The following is a 21,878-nucleotide window of genomic DNA, read 5'->3' as shown; positions in this document are numbered from 1 at the left end:
AAAGTAATTCTGTGTTAGAGATTTCGTGATGTTGTCATCAAAATTTAAAACAAATTATATTTAATTACGAAGTGTATACCAGATATTTGATTGTACAAAATAAATTGAGGCACCTTTTATATGGGAGTTTTTTCAGGAATGCGTTGACCGGGAGGAATAGCTAAACATTTCGATATGTATTTAACATGTATCTATACATATGTATAGGTACATCCCGTATGTATATGTTACCGTTAGATACCGTTAGAACCCGAATTTTGTCAATACCCGATTTAACTGGCCAAAACTAGTCTTATCAAAGTATTAATACTAGTATTTTATCAATACTAATATTAACTAGTCAATTCTAGAAATAACAATGAACTGTCAATGAAAACTAGATCTGACCGAAAAATCGGTTTGTTAAAATGTATTAACAGTTTTTACTAGGCAAAACTTATGGATGCTGTAAACATCTGTTATAAATCGTAGCCCAAGGTATCACATAAATTTAAATGTTGTACATATATATATACATATATATATCTCGTAGTTTGTATCGCGAAACCAAATAAAATTTTTTCAATGTTCAAGCGATGTGGAGTCATCTCAGTAAGGAAGATCAGCTACTTAATGAAGATGACAGTACTTTAAATATCAGTCGTATCAAGTATAAAAGGTAACAGTGTTTCCTTAATTTTCAATTAATTCTTTTGTTTAATATCTATTTAAAGGCAAAATCTTTAATTTCATATTTTATTGGATGTACCAAATGACCAAAACTGTATTTGTCTTTGCTGTAATTTGGATCATCTGGATCATATTTTAGAAAATGTTTAAGAAAATGTTTGCATGATTTTTTACAATTTTGCGCTTTTGAGTATGTAATATTTATTATCTATTCGTTACTTCACCTCATGATGCAGGAAATATTATTTTATTAGGAACGCCACAGCGTAGTACGTATTATAACCCTGTAAAACATCTTTTTATAAGCGTGAGAAGTATTTAAATGTGCTTGCTATTTTCCGTAATAAATTTGAGAAAATGCTTTAAATTCGATTATTTTCTGATTAGATACTGTTCTGTCAATTTACGTTATTGCTTTGCTTAAGACGTCGTCGTAAATGCAAGATACATTTCCACATCAATCTGTAAATGTAAAGTGTAAACGATACCAGACGCGGAAGCCTATGGCGATCACTGTGACCGATCATAGTCTCGCTGCCGATTGTGTTGGTCGAACCAACTTGAACCAACGCCACTTACACCACGCGAAATTTTGTTGGGATTCGAATCGAAAACATTCATGACCTATCTCGAGGCCGCGGCTTTACACTGTTTGCGATATCAAAGAGTCAGCAGCCACTCGCCAAGAATTCTGGCGCCACGCCAACCGCGGAAAAATAGGTTATCGATCAACCCCTTTGGTCTTGGTAACTACAGCCTCCCAACCCGCACCTCTGAATCCGGAAGGAGGCGTAGAGATCTGTGTCTGAGAAGTAGAAATCTCATGCACGTAGCCGACACTATAACACCTGTACATATATCACGACCAAAATCGCGTCAAGTTTTATTGACACCTTCAGAATTTCGAAAGATACTCGAATAAATATGTACCAACTGCAGTAGCAGCAATTAGCTTGGCTTGGATTTTGAAAACGAGGAACTAACGGGGCGAATGGATGGGACGACGAATTTTTACATTTTATTCTATTTAATAAAAACACGCTTTTATTACATCCTTGATACTTTAAGATCGCAAATAAACTTCAAAGTTGGAAGATTTCTGCTTTCGAAGGTAAACGTGTTTAATGTTTCGTTCATGGTAAAGATACTCGAAATACAAGTTACGCAGCGATTAAGGTAAACGAAGTATCCGCACGTCGGGGTTGCTGTGTACACCTTTATAATCTGTGTGTACCGGCGTTTTATTAATAATTCTCAGGGTCGTAGGGAAAATCGCTCAGGAAAACCACGGCTTCGCCTTAGCGAGTGGCATATGCTCGCTCTTGCACTGCGCGAGTTTCCAGAAGATCTAAAGAAAAGATCTACCGCAATCTTCCACCGTGAGACGTTCGCCAATCTTTCGACGTAATTTTCTAATAAAACGCAGCCCTCTAATTGCCGGCCGAACGACGGCATTCGTTTTGATCCGGTATGAAAGGTATTAAAAAAGCGTGATAAATTATATTAAATTAAATATTGAATGGGCCAACTATGTGAAACTCGATATACGGTGCATTCTATAGTTCTATACTCACGCTCGGCACTGCCCAGCTAGTTCGCGTGCAAGAGAATTTTTTTCCGTGTAGCTTGGAAAATAGTTTTGTTCGGATGTTATCCGGATAACTGATAAATTCTGTATTGCTTAATTACTATTTTAAAATATCATCGAACTTCCTCAAGCAGCAAAAATCTATAATTTGCTCCGATCCCTTTTATTTTCCCTGTTTTGTTAAGCTTGCATCGTCGACTGCGATGTTTCAATTCGCAATTCGCGAACGCGCACATTTGTTACGCGAAACAAAACAACCCTTGTCTCCGGAAAAGGATATCTTCCTTCTTTCATTCTTCCTCATCCGCTTCAATGTAACGCGCGATATTGTTAAACTATCGATCAGCCTCTCTTTATATAGATTTCTTTGGCTCCCACGTTAATCACAACTTATAAAGAAACACACACACACAAGTTTGATAAGCTTTAGATATGTTGCAATACAAATTAAAACAAGGGTATATTTTTTTAGAATTGCTCTTATGCACGTTAAAAGAGGGGAAACTACTCTATGTTTTCTCGTTAACGTAACCACAGCCACCGGCTTCTGATATCTATAGGCGCGGTGTGACTTCGACCGAAGTCCGGTTAACGTAAACGGCGATTGACTTATTAAATAAAGTAGTAATTTGTAAATGCTAATAGAAATGCTAATTTTTTCTGTCAACGCTTGACACGTTGAAGGAAAGATTTTAGAGACCCGGGACGACGGACTAAGATTAGAAACTTTGCCAGAGGCAATTCTGTCGGTCGATTTAATCGATTAAGTTGATCGGAGTCCGAAGTCATTTTAAAACTCGAGCATCGGCATTATACCGCGAGGGGCATACTTTTAAAGCGGCGATAAGAGGGAATTGCATTTCAAGCACGTAACGCCAATACATCTGTTATGCGGCCTCTGATACCGTTAAACATTCATGGCGTTCTACAAGCTTCCGTGGGATATATGCTGATACATGAACGACAGTCGGAAAGAAGCTACGCATACGGAATGATCCGGCACCATCGCCAGCAACGACGGAATTTTTCGGTAAATTCGTAATCAACCCTCGCATACGGAAAATTTTTAAAATCTCACAGATCTCTCTCCAACTTCCGTCATTTTTAATTCAATTCCCTCTAATTTAGTTCACGTCTCAGTTGAGACATTTAGTTTAAAATCTAGCCAAAAAATACTCAACATTTCGCATTTATTTATCTAATTTAGTTCAATATTTCAATCAAATTGCCTTCGAAAAGATTACGCCCAAAACATCATTTTGACGAAGACAGTTTCGCAAACTTATAATTTAGCGTTTATCTCAATCAACATTTATTAAGTCTACATATAAGAGAAATAGCTCTCTTTAATAGCAAATTCAATAGACATAAAAAAAATTCATCGGTATACGTTCGCACATTGAGGAAAAAAATTTGTTAATCCGAAAAAATATTTGGTTCGATACGTGCAATTAAACATTTTAGTTGGTTTAACTAAACATTAGTTTAATTAATTAATTCTTGATTAAAAAATTTTGATGGTTGACATGAATGCACTATACCATTTTTAGTGCAACTTAATAATTGTTGAAACATAACTAATGTTTAGTTAATTAACTAACACTGGCAAGCGATCAAACTTACTCCAATGTTGTAAACAATATTGTTCATATTTGCAGTCGCACTTCGCAGTCCTCGCACTCCTCGCAGACGCGCAAAATTCCAACTGTAAATAAAAAAAAAGTTATAATCAAGTTTAATGCTTGACATCAACATTTATGTACTACTTTATAATCTCATTTTACTGACATATTTTTTTATACGTAAACGCTTATAAAAAAATTATTTTATAAAACGCTAAATATTTCGAGAACATGACAGCTCAAGTGTTCCATAACGGGCATATGTTTTATCCTTTAATTTTTTGTTTCTCATAATTCTCATAAAAAAATCATTTCGGGCACATAAAGAAATCATTTCGGAACAGAACCGATCGCAGACTATGGATAGCGTGTGTTACTTATTGGAAATATTAATTAATTAATTAAATCTGTAATAGTCTTATAACTAGAGTAGTGGCAAGCGACCAAACTTACTGCAATGTTGTAAACAATATTGTTCTTGTTCATATTTGCACTCGCAGTCCTCGCGGTCCTCGCACTCCCTGCAAACGCGCAAAATTTCAACAGTAAACTGCGCAAACTGTCGCGTCATCTGACGTTACAGCGATGGACCGATGGATAAAAGTAGAACGCACGCTGCATCATCTGACGGTAATACGCAATAATAGAATAGAAGGTGCACCACGTCATCTGACGGGAATGGACGGAAACAGAGGACGCGCCGTCGATGGTAACGCCGGTGACGGCGCCCCGTCGGTGGGGCCCGTCGCGACGCCCGCTGGCGCGACGAAAGTGTATCTGCCCTCGGCACTCGGCACTCGGCACTCTCGGCAGAGGCGCGCCCCCGGAGGCCCGGAGTCCGGACCGCCGACGACGACGTCGGAGTGCGCAGGAGTGCGCGACAACCTGCACCCCGTGTGATGTGACGCGCGAGGAAGTTTGGACGAGCCCGTCTTCTTGGAAGCGGGGCGCAGAACGGACTCGCGCGGCTCCAGGGCCGCGATCCCCTTCCCCCGCTCTATCCCCGGCGAGGAAACGAGCAAACGACGGACGAGTGGGGCCCAGCGCGCAGTATGGAAATAATCTGTCGTACGGCGGGACGTAGTGGTGCTCCGATCCGCGGTGGAGTCCACGAGGGAGCGACGACGACGGCCGTCAGGTCGTCCGCCGCGCGACGTACACGATGATATAGCCCTCGCCGGTGATTCCGCGTTGCGAAGAAAACAAAAGAGGAGAGAGAGAAAGAGAGAGAGAAGAGTGACCAGAGCAAGCATTCGTCATGTTCCACTACCTGCATTTCAGGAGTCGTTTTCTGCAGACCCTGATCCTCGCGCTGATCGGCCTGACCTTCTACGCGTATTACCGTACCACCGTGTATGATGTTCGCCAGTACAGCTTGCCACGAAACACCAGTGAGCATCTATAATTCTTATATGTCTCTCTTTGTACATTGCTGAAATTATTAAAGCCACTGTTTCTTAAAAGAATAATAAATTTGATCAAAGGAAGTCGATTGAATGAAAAGCAAAAGATTCTGTCGTCAATTATTAATTTGCAAATTCAAGTTGCATTATAAGTTCTCTTACACTTTCTTTTGTCAAAGGATAAGAGATGGGTATTGTTGTAACATTTACTTGAAGCACAGTGGTCAATATCTTTGTACAGTTTGTTTTATGCATCTGTTTGTAAGTTGACCGTTATCCAGAATTAATGAATTCCAGGTTACTCCATATACCAGGATGGCCTTCATGCGCACGTGAATCTCAGCCAGTCGAGAAACTCCAGTTCGGATGGCCTGTCTCTGAACCCGTACGCAGCGCACAACGCTAGTAATAATTCTTTGATTTTCATCACCACGCTGTCAACGTCCTCCAGCGCGCAGTCCCTGTCCTCGTCGTCTTCCGTGAGCACGTTGGTCAGTTCGAAGCAGAGCACGAACGAGAAGCTTCAGACGGCGAGAGTTATCAACGTGACCAAGTCGGCGCCGATCGTGGTTCGCAGCGATTCGGCGCGTGCCATATACGAGGCCGGGCACACCGTGTCGATCCCCGAACGGTGCCCGAACCTCGGCAAGAACATGGATTTAGTGGTGATCGTCATGTCGGCGCCGACCCATCTCGAGGCGCGAACGGCAATCCGGCAGACTTGGGGACACTTTGGCCAGCGCAGCGACATGAGCGTGCTCTTCATGCTCGGCACCACCCTCGATCCAAGAGTGGAGACGATCCTGCGTAAGGAACAGAACATGTACAACGATATAATACGCGGCCGCTTCCTCGACTCGTACTCGAATCTCACGCTCAAGACCATCTCGACGTTGGAGTGGGTGGACACCTACTGCCCCAAGGTAAAATATCTGCTCAAGACCGACGACGACATGTTCATCAACGTGCCGCGACTGCTGGCGTTCGTTTACAAGCACGCGAAGGATCGTAACGTGATATTTGGCCGACTGGCCAGAAAGTGGAAGCCAATCCGGAATCGCAAGAGCAAGTACTACGTGTCGCAAGCGCAATTCCAGCAGACCATATTCCCGGACTTCACTACCGGACCGGCGTACTTGCTGTCGAGCGACACGGTGCGCCGTTTGTACGACGCCGCCCTGGACCAGACCTATCTGAAGCTCGAGGACGTATTCACCACGGGCATCGTCGCGCACCGGCTCGGCATCCGACGCTCGCACGCCAACGAGTTCCTGAACAAACGGATACAGTACACCGCCTGCAACATCCAGCGCGGCATCAGCATCCACATGGTCAAGTACAGCGAGCAGTTCGATCTCTGGAAGAAGCTGCTCGACGGTAAGAGTAAGTGTAAGAGATAACCAGCGAGGCTGAAAGCGACGAAGGTCCTACGCTTGACCCTGGCGAACCAAGTGGTGCGATCGTTACCGCCTTAATGCGATTCGAGTGCCGGTTAAACGCGTACCGGCTGACGCGGTACCAACGAACCAGCCGTCGTTTTACTGACGACCTCGCGCGCGCACACACACATACACACACACACACACACGTACACAGCCGCGCATACATCATTCTGTTCAAGTGCGAGTGAGTGGCGCACGCAGGAGAATACAGCGAGAGATTGCGTGCCGCGAAACGGCATAGAGATATCTCGCCGCTTAAATTTTTACACGATGCACCCAATCGTGTCCACCAGTCAGGCTTTCCTAACAGAGGTCGAACGCAAGTGATAACTTTTCATCCTGGAGGGATCCCCGGACGCTGGAAGACAGAATCTACTCTATTTTGTATCTTTTATATCTTTCTCTGAATTCCAAAGAAATATTTTTATTATCGTAGAATTAGTTTTGTAAAATATTATTCCCTGTAATACGTATAGAAATTTTATTTTCTCGAGAAGGGAGAGAGGTGTCTCCTGCGCGTAAGGTAGTCACAAGTGGTTCTATGATGGTTCTATATGATGGTCTCGACCTCTGGCTTTTCTTTTCATGTCCCGGTGCTAAACTGTTCTACAATAGATTACGATCGCTCGCGTTTTCGTCGCACGTTTCCCAGCGAATAAACGTATCTAATTTTTCTGTATTTTCGGCAGCATTCCCTCACTTATTGTTAGAACCGAACGAAATCGGACAACGCCGCATCCGGCATTGAAAGAATGCGGGACAATATTTTTACAACGTAACGTAGGAGGACTACCGTTCACGTGGTTCCCAAGGGGTTCCTTTGTGTAATCGGCGGTCTCCGCGTGCGATTATACGCGTACTCATCGACGACATCCGATCCACGGTATAAATCAGGTCAAAGTAGATATCTAACAGGATGTATCGGATATCACGTACTTTCTCCCAATTAAGAGGAGAATCTGAGAACGATTTTTCTTTTTGACGTTTCATTAGGAATTTAACATCCAAGTATATCTTCTAATGAATGAATTACGTTTCAGTGTCATCCGAAGGATTTCGTAATCGCTAATCTTATCCGTTATCGCGCTCCACCGTCTGTTTCAATTAGCCCCGCTCGCGACAAAGTACGGATAGATATCTCGCTGGTGAAACGTGCTCGCGGAAACGCGTGGTTTACGTTAATTATAATCCCGTTGGCGCGCCGCCGAGAGGGATAGGTATCCCGTCGCCGATTATTGCGCGTCGCGCGTTATTGCGCCAATCGAGAGCGCGCGGCCGCGCGTCCGAGATGCGAAATAAATGTGTCACGATGAATGGAGAGTGCCCCCGGAGCGACTTCCCTCCACCTCGTTCCTCTCACGTTCCCCCTTCCCCTCCCCCTCCGAATATTATCTAGTCATCGTCTGGATAATATGCCGCGCGATAACGCGGGCGGGCACTGGCGCGCCCGAGATTCGAGATATCGGCCTCTCCTCGCGCGCACATTCGGCGAGGCGCGTTTCTCGTTATCGCCTCTTTTTTTTCGTATCCTGCGGAAGTATCGTACTATACTTCCGTTCTCCGGTGCCATACGTCCGAGGCACGATTACGAGAGATTTTCGGGCCCCGTGGCGCGATGAAATATAAAAGAAGAAAGAAAGGAAGCGCGACGCCGGAGGCGGCCGGTCGAGTCGACCGAGATTCCCGGATGGACGGGATAAAGAGATTATTTTCTGATAAGATCCTCGGTCGTTGAGTCCTTAACGAGTCTCCTACGAATATTATATGAATACGATCTGATTTTTTTAAATTATTGTTAAGTATAAATTTACTGCTCTCTATATTTTTAATATTTTTTTTATTAATGCTTCTGTTAGTGATTTTTTTAATTAGTGTTTTGGAGAACCGTTGCGTCATTCGTAATCTCGCTGTCCCGTCCACGCCGATACCGCTCACACTAATTAATTGTAGTTTTATATTTTATTGCGTCTGGGGACTTACACGTGTTGTGTTCCTAGCGCGCTGCGTTTAAAAAAAAATACGTATTATATTTTATCGTATACGTATGTATTATGTATGTATGTATGTGTGTATGTATTATTTTATTTTAGCGTATTATTATTGTCGTCTTTGTTTTACGCTGCTCCTTAGCTTTTCTAACGTCTTTCGCGCTCTTCGAGGAATCGAAATTACCCCGGTAACATTCTAACGAAATAGTTCGTGAAATTAACGCTGATTTTTTAAAGAGATCAAGAAACACAGTAGTGTCTTACACCAAATGTGGGACGCGCAGTGGGACACAGACCGTGTATTTGTACGCGAACCGTCGAGTATAGAGACGCTCAGATTATAATGTCTCAATAATTACTAAACCGATCGAGTTCTGGGTAGGTTTAATCGATAGCTTGGGTTTGTACAGTATCACTTTGCGAGACAGATCGGATTCGCATTTGTTCATTTCCCTAAGGACGAGAGGGAACGTCGCGTTCCCTCGATCGCGCCACGATTTTTCTCTCTCAGAATTCTAAAAGTCGAAATCGATTCCGATGTCGTTGGACAAGCGAAGGAGCAGCTGTACGTCGTCGGTTTCTCTCGGAGAAACGCCGTGAGAAAAATCGCGCGCGTATCGTCGCGATTTAATGAGCCCCGAAGATCAGGCCAAGGCTCCGCGCCGCGCTCGTCGGCGCGCGGCGTAATACTCCAATTGTGTCCTTGGCATGATTCTTCGCCGACATGTTGAGGTGCGTGCGGGGCGAAGGGAGACTCTTTTTTACCGCACAACAAAATCGTAATTATAATTTACGTTCAGGTCTGAAGAAGACCGTCGCGCCGTCCCCGATCGTGAGGCAGGATTCTCCGCACGGAGGGAAAAATACAAAGAGACTCCGACACCCGATGAGATAAGACGATGCCTGACGCGATCGGGGATCGCGTGCCTCCTAGTCCGTTCGCCGGGAGGAGACAAATGACGTTTGCACAGGATCGACCTTGCGAGCGACGCAAAAAATGACGGAACAAAGATGATTAGACCGTGTGAGTCATAAGTCGTCGCGCCGAAGAAGATGACTTCACTCACGCGGGATGCACATGCTCGTTTAGAGAAAGCGCGGAGACGTCGGAATTAAGTGGTCTTGCACGTTGCACGATCTGCAGACAGATTCTCGCTGAAACTACGCGGAGAGTAACGACGAGCGAGCTGGGGCCTGGGGCTCCGCATCGTCGCGGGATGAGCCCGCATCTCGACGTTCTCCAAACCCAAAGTTCGTATTAGGAACCTTGGTTACAGTTCCGGCACCGTAGTATACGTACTTACATACTCTAGATTGTACGCAGTATTGTATACGCGCACGCATACACACGCGTTCTCTCGATAGGCACGTCGCACGATCATCATTCGTAGATACCAATTGTAATTGCACGGATAACAGTTGTAATTGCGTATCCGGAAATAACAATTGTCGCGCACTCGTAAGGGCCAAAGCACATAACATGGCGTAGCGATATACGACGGTCGTAGTCCTCGACCTGACAGATCAGGATACGCCAAAGCTTGTGCGTTACTTACGTCCACGACTACAACTGTCATATGTGCTTTGGCCCTAACGCGCGATCGTGCGACAGATAATTTATTTCCATTCCTCTCTCTCTCTCTCTCTCTTTCTCTTTCTCTTTTTTTCTCTTTCTAGCCGGTAGGCTAACTAAGTTAAGTGCCCTAAATTCGGAGTTTTCAACCTTTTTTGCCAAAAGAGTTACATTAAAATTTTTCTAATGACCGAGAAGCCGGATAAGTTTTATTTTTGGAAATTATATGGAACAAAACGTTTATTTTTAAATTCTTTTATATTATAAAAGTCCGACGCAACGACGACCAAACCGCAGAACCAAAGGCGCAACGGTATATATAAAGAAGAAAAGAGAAAAAAGAAACATATCGTGTACGATAATTTCTTATCGTACACGGTTCTATAAATTGTTGCGGTTGGGTCTGCGGTCGTCGTTGCGTCAGACTTTTATAATATAAAAAAAAATTTCAAATCGAGACATTTTGTAATATATATAACGTCGAAATTTTTGGATGGACCGAATAAAATTTCACGGGCGCTGGATTCGACCCGCGGGTCATAGGTTGGGGACCCTTACTCTAAATAATTCGCATTTTATTTTTGTACGCGCTCACACCAAGTGTCCGCAGATACGTGACTAATTATTATACGTTATCCAGCACAGTCGCGAGGTGACTAATTAAAGCGCCTATTATCTGCCTCAAGTTTTTCCTGGCTTATTCTTTCGCGCTCCGATTTCTATTTACTACGTTTCTACGAGCGAGAAGCAAACCTTTCCGCAGCGATTTCATGTAATCATCGCACTTAGTTTAATCCTGTTTGCGCAATCGCACACGATTATTACAACGTTTTATGATTTTTATTTATAGGCGAAGGTATATGAGAAAAAATATTGTAATTATATATTATGGTATATTATGATCTAAAATGGTGAAATCAAACGGTCATCTCTTGAGTTCGCCACGCTTTTGTCGCATTGCGAAATGTACGGCGACGCAATTCGCGTAGGACACATCCGGTGCGCGTTAAGACGTAACAGTCAATGAAATTAACATTCGCATTGCGAAACGAAAGCAAGACGAATGGGTGAATTAAGTGCGCCGGACGTACAAGAGTTGACTGTAACTTCTGACCTTACAGTAGCTTTGCCGAGCAAAATCTCGTACAATCGTCCCAACTATTTTTAAATACTCCACAAAATTTAGTGAGAGATCCGAGAGTTTTGAAGACATTATCAATAGCTTCAGAGATTACTCTGAGAAATTTTGTAACGCTACGTAGAATTTAATTCGTGTCAGATCGAGGAGAGAATATTTTACTACGATCTTCACTGACATTGAAAATCTTATTCGTGTCCCTTACGCGAGATCCATGCTCTGTGTCCCGCGAAGCGACACGACCGTTTCCTTACCTGGACCATCGTCGTAGGATTATGTGTGTTTTAAGTTGCGAGGCAATATATAGAAGTAGAAAACGCGATAATCGATATATCCGCATTTCACGCACATTTCGCGCGAGTCGCGAGTGCGCGTCAAGAGGCGATTTGATTTTACACGCAATTTCGTTGACACTTTTTTAGCGATCAGCGAATGTTGTTGGCATTTAAGTAGCGCGAATGCGGTGGGAAAAATCAAATCGCTCGCAGAGGGAGCTCAAGAAACGAACGCGGCCTTCTCGAGCGTTTTTCCAATTATATTTAACGCTCGCGTCACTTCTCACCGCGAAGTTTTGGGACTTCGAATATGTATTTTTTATTTCGATATATTTATATTGTACCACTCGGATGTGACAGATGCTCAATATATCATCGTTCGGAGATATAAATATAAATTCTTTACTCACTTATGCGTCTCGTTATTTAAATCATCCTGTTCCGCCTGCAGAGGTAAAAAAAATATCAAGTCGATCCAGTTATAATTTGAAAATATGATCTATATGTTTTATCGCATTCTCTGGCAGTAAATCTTGGTCTTTACGTCAACGGACGTATCCGGGATCGAGGATTTTCCTGCAAGGAAAATAATCATAGCGTGAAATTTGCGCAATCCTTTTAATACTCAACGTCGCGATTGAATCACGATGATTGGAATTAAGGTAAGAACTCTCCGAGGCATTAACGTTGCATTAGCTTAGTTGCGTAATTCAGTTGCAATTTATTCATCTAATTCGCAATCATCGTGTTAGCCCGTAAGAAACTATAAACGTTCCCGTCGCGTCATCGCTATCGTAAATACGCTCGCCGACTCGCCGTGCCGGTGCAAAGGACTAAAACGGTCGAGATTCGCGAGCCGGCGCGCGATGCGGCGTTTTGTCAGATATCGTAACGAGCCGACAATTCATATGATTCTATTATCCTAAGTGCCTAGGTCAGTCGACGCAAGACGAGGCTGCGCTCGGCAGCGGGACGCGAATATAAAGGGCAGAAGAGGAGCAATTTATGTCGCGTGTATAACTTTCGCGAAGGAATCACGTCAGGATTACTCGTTCTTGTTCGCGTTTCTTGTCGATTATGGATTGTCGAGTCTTCCATCAATGCCATAGTTGGCATAGTTTATTCAGGATCCGATTAGATTGTAACACCCGATATAGATTATAACACTATCGATTTCCAGATGTTCCAATACGAATCTCAGCATATACATCTTCTTAACATTGTTTGTCAGTCAGTTTATATTTTTAAAACTAGAGCGTTTCCGGTATGGAGGTATGTGTAATGAGGTCAGCTGATTGTTTACTTTCTGGCCTACCAACTGGGGAATAATACATATCATATCAATTGATGTCTGTGTTTTATTGGAAACTGCACTTCCCACTGCTCGGGTGACATAAGAGATTACGCCCATATTGGTGATATTGATGATGTATATTAATTTCATATTTACAATTAAAAAAAAATACACGCGCCGCATTAACCAGACTTGACCCTTATTACCATTTTTTCACTTCTATTTGATTTGCTCTAATTGATTTATAATCAATTTAATAATAATAATAATTGTTAATAAGCATCTTTAAAATGAATTATTTTATTATCCATAAATCTTCTAATTTCAATATTTATCTTTAAGAAATTAACGTCAATTAAATTATACGTGTCCCGTGAAGAAGACAAAATTTCAGGATTACTCATTACTCGTCGCAGTCGAAAGCGGTAACTCCAGTTCTGCGTTATGCATCGGTACCTTTCCAACAACCCGCGAAGTTCGATATGCCTTTCGCCTTTCGCGTCTTTCCATCCGAAAGACAGATTCACTCTCGAAAGAGGAAAAACTCGAGGAAATTATACGTTTGTTCAGATTTTTACTCTCGAACGAATCGCTCGCTCGCGACTTACGTCTCTCAATCCAATCACTCTATTATTTCATGCTGAGCGCGAATTTCTGAATATTAATATGAATATAATATCAGAAATTCTTTCTGTTTAATTATTCTTCACGGTGCTATATAAATGTCATAAATGATGTTATAAGAAAACCGAGTATAATCGTTGAATGTTACGTAGAAAGTGTATCTCTTTGCCATTCGACACACGTTAAAACTACTCAGCTTCGACCGAAAGTGCAAGATCCTAAGCTATACTTTCACCGAAATCTCTCGTAAGTCGCGCGAGTCTGAGGTAAGATTCTCAAGTCTCTCAATCGTGGATCTCTCCGATTTATCGTTACGTAACCAGCGGCATTAATTCCCTCCGAGTGATTGCGGATGAGCAACGGAGCTTCGGGATCTGCCTTCGGTCTCGAAATGAGAAAGAAAGGATCGTAAAATGTAGGATATGCGAGAGACGGAGGAGGAGAGAAAGAAGGCCTGATGGGACGCGGGAAAGGAGGAGGCGAGAGACGGCACGGTTTGCGCAAACTGCGGTAATTAAATGCAAATACTGCGCGTACTGCGCGCCTGGCAAAATTAATATTTGACATTCGTCGCGCAACCCGGCCGTTCCTCCTTCTAGCTCTATTAGGAATTAACGGTTGCCGTTGCCGTTTTGCCCGATAATGAGCGGGAAGTTGAGCGTGTGCAATCACTGCCGACAAATTAGACTAAAAGCATATCCCACCTTCGACGACGGCGAATTAACGGCGAAGGGAATAATCTCTCTGACTTCTTGATGTATCATATAGTTTATTTTGTATAAATATATCTTTGTTTTAATTATATTATTATCATTAAACTTTGTTATTATTATATGTATATTGATTCGCGAATAATATTTTATCATTTTATCATTTCATGTGAAGGACGGTCTCATTCGCGATATAAAAGCAAAAAAAAAAAGGAATAAAGTTAAAATTTCTGCGAGTAGCCTAAATTTAAAGCAGCAGACATTATATGGGTGCGTTTTATTTAACGCCCGCAACGTTCTTAGAATCATTTCAACCTCGTTTTATTTGTCAAATGTTAAACAAGGACAGTGGAACGCACCCTATATGAAGTCTTGAGCTGATTATATTTTTCATGTATGTACTTTATTCATATGCTTTATATTTGACAATTAGAATAAACTTACTGTCTGTTGATTATGTTATCGACATATGATAAGTCTAAAACTATTTTAATTATCATTTAAGTATTGTTATCAACATTCGGTGGTCCTTTGATTTGCGATAAGAATTATGCGAGGGCGTTGTTTTCCCAGCGAATACATATCTCGACTCCAAAGTGGCCGCTGTCACTGCTGTCAGCCGCTGTTATACATTCGTGACAATTCGTGATCGGTGGGCGGGGAATTGATAGAATCTTATGTTTACTCAAATTTTGTAGGACATTTCGTCGAGTGCTAAATCAATTTTCAAGATGGTACGTGTAAAAATATTTAATTTCAAATCAGATTAATATCTCTTCTTGGTGTCGATAAGAACACATAAAAGGAAATATGCTCCAAAATGTCATCTCGCTTATTTGACATTTCGTTACTTCTGTCAGGTGGTTGAACGACCTTTTTGACAAACTTGGATGTAATATGTAACATTCAATCATAAAAAGAAAAGTAATTGATTATAATGTTGCATTCACATTGCATGAAAGTCGCCCATTGAAAAATAAAGAAACATATCTTTGATAATTATCTTACATTCACAATCATAGTGCGGATGATTGAATTAACAATATCTAAATGAGGATTATATAAGCTTGAAATGTTTATTCTTTACAGATACGGTTTATCCTCATACAAAACAGGGCCGGTAAGACTAGGTTAGCCAAGTGGTACATGAACTTTGACGATGACGAGAAGCAGAAGTTGATAGAGGAAGTTCACGCGGTGGTCACCGTTAGAGATGCGAAGCATACAAACTTTGTCGAGGTTGGTCTAACAAGGCACCGCTCTCTCGCATATTACACCCCACTGTACTTAATGTCAAATTATGTATACGTTTCAGTTTCGCAATTTCAAGATAGTGTACAGGCGGTATGCAGGCTTATATTTCTGCATCTGCGTCGATGTTAACGACAACAATCTCTGTTACTTGGAAGCAATACACAATTTCGTGGAGGTGTTGAACGAATACTTCCACAATGTATGCGAGTTGGATTTAGTCTTTAATTTTTACAAGGTATTATTCCTCTCCTTCTCCGATGAATATTTTTGTTACATCATTTCTTACGAGTGTCCAATGAAATTTGCGAGACTCAGTAAATCCTTTATTTCAATTGATTAAATGTAATCTTGTGAAATTTTATTACTTTATAGTTACCAGCTGTAACATTATTTGATTACAATGATGACTATATTTTAGGTGTACACCGTTGTAGACGAAATGTTCTTAGCAGGTGAGATCAGAGAGACGAGCCAAACTAAAGTGCTAAAGCAGCTCTTGATGTTAAATTCCTTGGAATAAACGAGCTCGTTAATTCCAGCTTTGTGTGTTAACAAATGCATGATCTGAATATGTAACATACGTCTAACACGTCTTAATATGCATCCCTATCGTGTAGATTATGTCGCGTAAGACACGTACATAAATACTCTATGTAACGATATCATTTAGATGATCTTCAGTAATTATTTGTTTTACGAAGAAAATGAGATGTACGATAATTTCTACATGATTTTTGCGTTATGACTTGTGAAAAAGAAAACAACAGCGCTCAAAACATGACAAACCGTTGTAGACGCAAGAAAAGATAGAAAGTATATATCGCCTGTGTTTTAAGTATAATATAATAAATCCTGTAAATACATACTGAAGAATACGTGAAACGCCTCTCTTTATTTTGTTACATATCTCTTTCTCTCTCTCTCTCTCACACACACACACACACAACAGTATAGAAGATAGAAAATATTAATTTATTTTCTCAATATAAGAAATTGCTTTTGTCTCTATAAGAGACAAGGGACATTGAGTCAATATACATATAATTCTTTCATACTTATGTTTAAATTCAAAATAAATACACACGCGACCGTGCAGTACTCCCATATATAAAAAAAAAAGATGATACAATAAAAAAACTGTACTAATTAATAATGGTACACATATCTTTGACTTGATCATATCCTCGTCATTTGACGGATGGTCGAACAATACAGTCTTATTAACGCTACAAAATGTATCAAAGATATTTCGACAATTATACGATTAAAAAAGTAGTACAAAATTAAAAGTCGCTTTACAATGGTGAATAAGTAATATAGATTTATGTACAAATAACACATTATAACTATCAAGATAATTAACAGTTCTACTACAGCTAACTAGTTGCACTTCAGTAAACTCGCGATTGCAATATAGCTTTCTGTAGTAGCGTGCAAAACGTTTTGTTCACTTCTTGACATAACAAATCCGCCGCTTTGTCACCCAATGCTGCCTGAGCCGTACTGACTCTGCCAAGTTGCAGTAACAATCCTGTGATATCCTCAGCCAATGGAGGGAAAGCCAAGCATATCCGCGTCAACGACGACAACACTGGCATGAAGAGAATGACTCGATCCTCGGCGGATAACACGCCTAATAGCGTTATCAGGGTGTTAATTGCTAATCGAGAAACACTCAGGGCCTTCGGCAGATCGTACTGAATCGCCAGATGCGAAGCCAAGTCAACGGCGAACACTTGTTTCTCTGATTCGGGCTGCGACAATAATTCAGGAATCCAGTCGAGGCAGATGTGCATAGATGGAATTCCAGAAACCGTGATCGGGAGCAATTCTCGTGGATAACCCTGTAGAAAAAGTATCCATCGTGAGATGTATTATAAATCGAAATTAATCAGAATTTTATATTTAGATGGCGATTAGTTAAATGATAAGGGAAATAGATAAACCTTATAATATAGTATCCATTCTATATAATTTATGTTACTAATTATTAAGATATTAGTAATACCTGAAAGTGAACTAATTTGGCCAGAGACGGATCGGCTATGAATACTTGATGCAGGTAGGAACATACGACGCTTCGTATTTCCCGAAGAGACCACATTTGTCCAGGAGTTTTTCTGTCTTCTTCCGTTTCCAAGCATGCTTCCAATAAAATCTGCACCGCCGCGCTCTCTTGACCCGCCACCAAAGCTATCCTCAAATCTTCCCTTTCCGTTTCGCTCGTCAACTGTCCTGTGATTTTTTCAGTCAGAGGCTTATCCTGCATATGTCTGGATAATTGAGATCGCGAAGCGGCCAACGTAGCTTGTAAAATTCTACGAACAGTTAAAAAATAATTTTATTACTTTTATTATAAACGTAATTTAAAGAATTTGTTTACTCTATTTAATGTTTACTCTATTTTTTTCGGCTTACCTCAGAATTACGGATAAAATCGGCGCGCATCTAAAAACTCTCGTGTCACATCTCAATACTTGCAACGGATCTAATACAATATTGTCTTGTGTTAAAAAGACATTTTTCACTATTGAATTTTCTATTAGCAATGCGTTGATGGAGAGGACCCACAAACAACGCGGTAATACTGTATTAAGTCTGAGCCACACTTGTTTGTAAAGTTCTGAAATTAAAACAGCCTCCTGTAAGTTCTTCGTTAATAATATAATTAATATACAAATCTCTCTTACATAACACGTGGAATAATTAACACATACTGAACATGGATTTTAATTAAAAAACACAAATAAGATGATTCTTATTAAATAATTAAATTATTATTAAAACAACGTACCTTGTATATATCTAGGGACCTGCTCGTCGAGAATATCCTTGAAATAATGTACTATCAATTCAGCGTGAGGCCAGATCTCAGTCGGTTTTAGCGTCATCAGTTGCCTCAATAATCTACCGGTTCTCGATGGGCAAGTTTTGACGTGGCTAAATGCCTCGACGATCGCAATGTCGCTAATTTTGGTACTTTCGTAGCTCGCGATGGCGGAATCTATGTTAATCATCTCATCGTCGAGCCAGTCGTCCACCAGAGACAGATGAGGGAAATGTGTTGCCAGCAGCCGAAGAAGCGGCGAGAACAAGCTGGCATAGTTCATCTGATCTCGCTGGACCAATTGTAACAGATATTTGATCGGTAATTCGGACAGAAACTCCGTCGAGTACGATTTGACCTTTCTGCTTTGCGACATGAAGGTGTGCATGTTGGACAATCTTACGTCCTCGTAGAGCAGGAGATAATACAGCAACAGTAACTGGGAGGTAAGCGAAGGTTTCGACGCGTCGATGTCCATGCTATCGGCGTCTGTCTGCATAACGTTAACGGGATCCTTCTTGAAGTCGAAATTCGCCCCGAACACGCTGTTCTGAAACACCTGGCGGATCTCGTTCTCGGTGATGGGCTTGTTCGTGTGCTCCGACGTTTTGTTGTTCGTCATCAAGATAGAATTCACGTAGACTTCCACGAGAGCCGGTAGAACCGGATGCAGCGGTGGGACGCTCGCACAGATCTGTCGGTATATCCAATTCTTGATGGGCACCCGGTGTTTCGCGAACGCCCGTGACTTCAGCAACTGATGAATGCAGTGCACTGGTAGAAAGCCGGGGATATTGGCGTTCAGGTTCGCCGTGACCGGCACCTTGACAGCATGAGCAGTGACTACCTGTTCCGTGAAGATCTCTTGCATAAAGATTTGTTTGATACGTGTGAGATTATTAGGCCTGATAGGTATCTTCATGCCGAGCGTGGCACAAACCAGCTCACAGATCGCCGACAACTGATTGCTGTGGAAGTGTATCGCCATCAGCAGTAGCATCTCGCCGAAACTGGCAGTAACGCCGCTCGCGCTCTCGAAGTAGGCTTCCTCCCGTACCAACCATTGCACCCACTCGATGCTGCGCTTCTCGAGATTGTGATGTCCGATCAGAGAAGGACACGCTATCAGCATGCACAAGCCGAGGGACACGAATCTGACGCCGGCCGGCGACGGTGGCGGATGTGACGTCAAAAGCTGAACGATCATCGCAACCTCGTCGTCCTGAAACTTAATACCGCCGATACCTCGCAGAGCGCAATAGAGCCTGAGCAATGCGCTCGCCTGCACGACCTGCGACTCCGCCAACTGACTGTCCGTACTCTGTGACGCGATCGTCTGTAGTCGCTTGAGCAGCTCCTCCCGCAGCAACTGCAGAGCCGTCTGCGACTCCCACTTACGCTTCTGTCCGTTCCTGATAAACATAGCGATCCACGAGCGTACTTGCTGATCGCTGCCAAGCAGCAAGCCGGACACAAATGCGACCACGTCGCTCTCGGGCTGCGAGCTGTTTGCGTTTTCATGTTCTAGGCTCAGAGTGATAGCCAGAGCGGGCATCCGGCACAGTTCCACGCACTTGGCCCTGATCGCCAATGCTTGGCTCGGATTCATTTGACACAGCATCGTGATCGCCTGTGTCCTGATCCTGCCCAACGCGGACTCCTCCTGTCGTTCCCCGTTAGCGATCAGATGTGCGCATACCTCTGAAAAACTGTCCGGACTATTGGCGACAATCCAACAGATAATATTGGAACCGTGCTTGACGTGCAAAAGGGTCTCCACGATGTCCAAGAGGGAGAGTAACGTTGGAAGTTCAGCGAGAGCAATGCAGATCACGTAACTTATCTCCTCCATGTAGACTGCATTGTCAAACAGATCGGACTGCCTGATCTGGAACTCCTGATTCTTTTGCAATTCTTGTATTTGAGACGCTATGAACAGGATTTCACTCAGTACCAGCCTAATCCTACGAATGGACTCGCTGCGCTCAAACTCTAGCGCCAAGCCGCTCTGCAGAGACTGCGCCAGCACGCTGTCCCGTTGTACGCTGCCGAGCTTTTGTCTGAGAAAGAAAAGAGGCGAGCGTTAGCGTAAAATCGTTCTCGAAATGCGAAAACCGTATAACAATATAAATTTGAATCGTCGCGATGCAAAGGATTCGACAACGAGGCGCCCTTCAGTGATAAACTTCAAGTTCGATATGCAAAAACGCGTATATACAAGGTGGAATGCGTTACGTGTTCTAACCTCAACTGCTGCTCCTGTCGCACGTCAATCTCGAGGGCGTGGAAATCGATAGACAACAGAGCGATAATAGAATTGACGGATTCGATGCCGGATAATATTGTCAACACTTGCTTTCTACCCTCCACGCACTCCTTCGTTATGTCCAACGGCGAGATGAGGCTCATCCTAACCAAACACGGCAAGATGGGCCTGATCTCCTTGTGCGAGCACAACGACAGCTCCATAATGTCGACATTCTGTATCGCCGTGAATACTCGCGGCGACACGCGTGTGTTTGCATACATCTCGCCTTTAATTTCCTCGCAATTCTCCTCAATTCTCGCGACACAAACGGGAGAAACCGTTGTGTAGTACGACGCCAATGGCTGCATTCGAGGAGCGCGCTATTAGCGCTATTGCATCATTCTGTCTTTATCGCTCATCAGGTGTAAAACAAGGATAGAACAAGCAAATAGCGCTAATAGCGCGCTCCCCGAATCCAGCCGACGTCAACACGGCAAGAGCCACGAGTGAAGTCTGTGAAGTGCACTAGTGCTGCTCATGATATCTCCCTATACCAGAGAAAACACAAATGTGATATAAAATTGTGGCAAAATGTTTTTCTCGAATAAATTCTGCTCAGTTTAAATTAGCATTGATAGATTGTATAACGAAATAGGAGAGTAATTTTTCAGAGACGTCCAACATTGTTAATTGCAATGTTCATCGTAAAGATGTCCAAGCGAGAGAGAAACAGAGGTTATGATTCCTCAGAACCATCAACCAGTAGATATACCAGTGGATATCGCAAGAAACCATACGACAGGAATTCAGAATCAGTAAGTGGAAACTGAAAAATAAACAGATATCTTTCCCGAAACATTTAAGCTAAAAACAATAGAGATAAAACAAAATTGTGAAATAGCTTATTGTGGTATAACTTTTCTTGGTTTTTTAAATATTTCTTTCCAAAAACCAAAAATCCAAATGTCCAAAAACGACTCCTTTTTTTCTCATTGTGATGATACATGTAATTGTTATTTCAAGAACTCTTGCTAAGATTTTTACAGAAAACTGCCTTTCTGAATGTAATTTGATACATTAGTAGAAATTTTCAAATTTTTAAAGGAATTTTTCATGTTATTATTCTTGATCCTTGCTTATAGATTAGACCGATTGTATTGTACAATTGTACTTTGTACAATCCTCAACAAACGATTGCAAATTCTTTATCATGAGATTTAACG

The 21,878-nt window shown here is 42.2% G+C and overlaps 3 protein-coding genes across 3 annotated transcripts; 2 read left to right on the top strand and 1 right to left on the bottom strand.

Annotated features, from left to right (window-relative positions):
• The first annotated feature begins 4,681 nt into the window (after nt 1-4,681).
• On the top strand, nt 4,682-10,250 carry LOC112452154 (beta-1,3-galactosyltransferase 5-like). Its single transcript, XM_025012233.1, has 2 exons — nt 4,682-5,270; nt 5,580-10,250. The coding sequence occupies exons 1-2, from the start codon at nt 5,138-5,140 to the stop codon at nt 6,680-6,682; spliced, it is 1,236 nt and encodes a 411-aa protein (XP_024868001.1). The 5' UTR covers nt 4,682-5,137; the 3' UTR covers nt 6,683-10,250.
• Nucleotides 10,251-14,904: 4,654 nt separating this feature from the next.
• On the top strand, nt 14,905-16,455 carry LOC112452158 (AP-2 complex subunit sigma). Its single transcript, XM_025012237.1, has 4 exons — nt 14,905-15,060; nt 15,416-15,565; nt 15,642-15,815; nt 15,999-16,455. Exons 1-4 carry the CDS (start codon nt 15,058-15,060, stop codon nt 16,098-16,100), a joined length of 429 nt encoding a protein of 142 aa, XP_024868005.1. The 5' UTR covers nt 14,905-15,057; the 3' UTR covers nt 16,101-16,455.
• A 76-nt stretch (nt 16,456-16,531) lies between these two features.
• LOC112452157 (integrator complex subunit 2) lies at nt 16,532-21,326 on the bottom strand. The gene is made up of 6 exons (XM_025012236.1): nt 21,137-21,326; nt 20,653-21,012; nt 18,375-20,467; nt 17,999-18,203; nt 17,589-17,898; nt 16,532-17,424 (listed from the first exon to the last, which is right to left on the bottom strand). The coding sequence occupies exons 2-6, from the start codon at nt 20,934-20,936 to the stop codon at nt 16,972-16,974; spliced, it is 3,345 nt and encodes a 1,114-aa protein (XP_024868004.1). The 5' UTR covers nt 20,937-21,012; nt 21,137-21,326; the 3' UTR covers nt 16,532-16,971.
• Nucleotides 21,327-21,878: the final 552 nt, after the last annotated feature.

The sequence above is a fragment of the Temnothorax curvispinosus genome, unplaced genomic scaffold (assembly GCF_003070985.1).
Source record: "Temnothorax curvispinosus isolate PA1 unplaced genomic scaffold, ASM307098v1 QBEX01002996.1, whole genome shotgun sequence".
NCBI lineage: Eukaryota > Metazoa > Arthropoda > Insecta > Hymenoptera > Formicidae > Temnothorax > Temnothorax curvispinosus.
The sequence above is the reverse complement of the archived record's forward strand: the minus strand, read 5'-3'. Positions and strand labels throughout refer to the sequence as shown.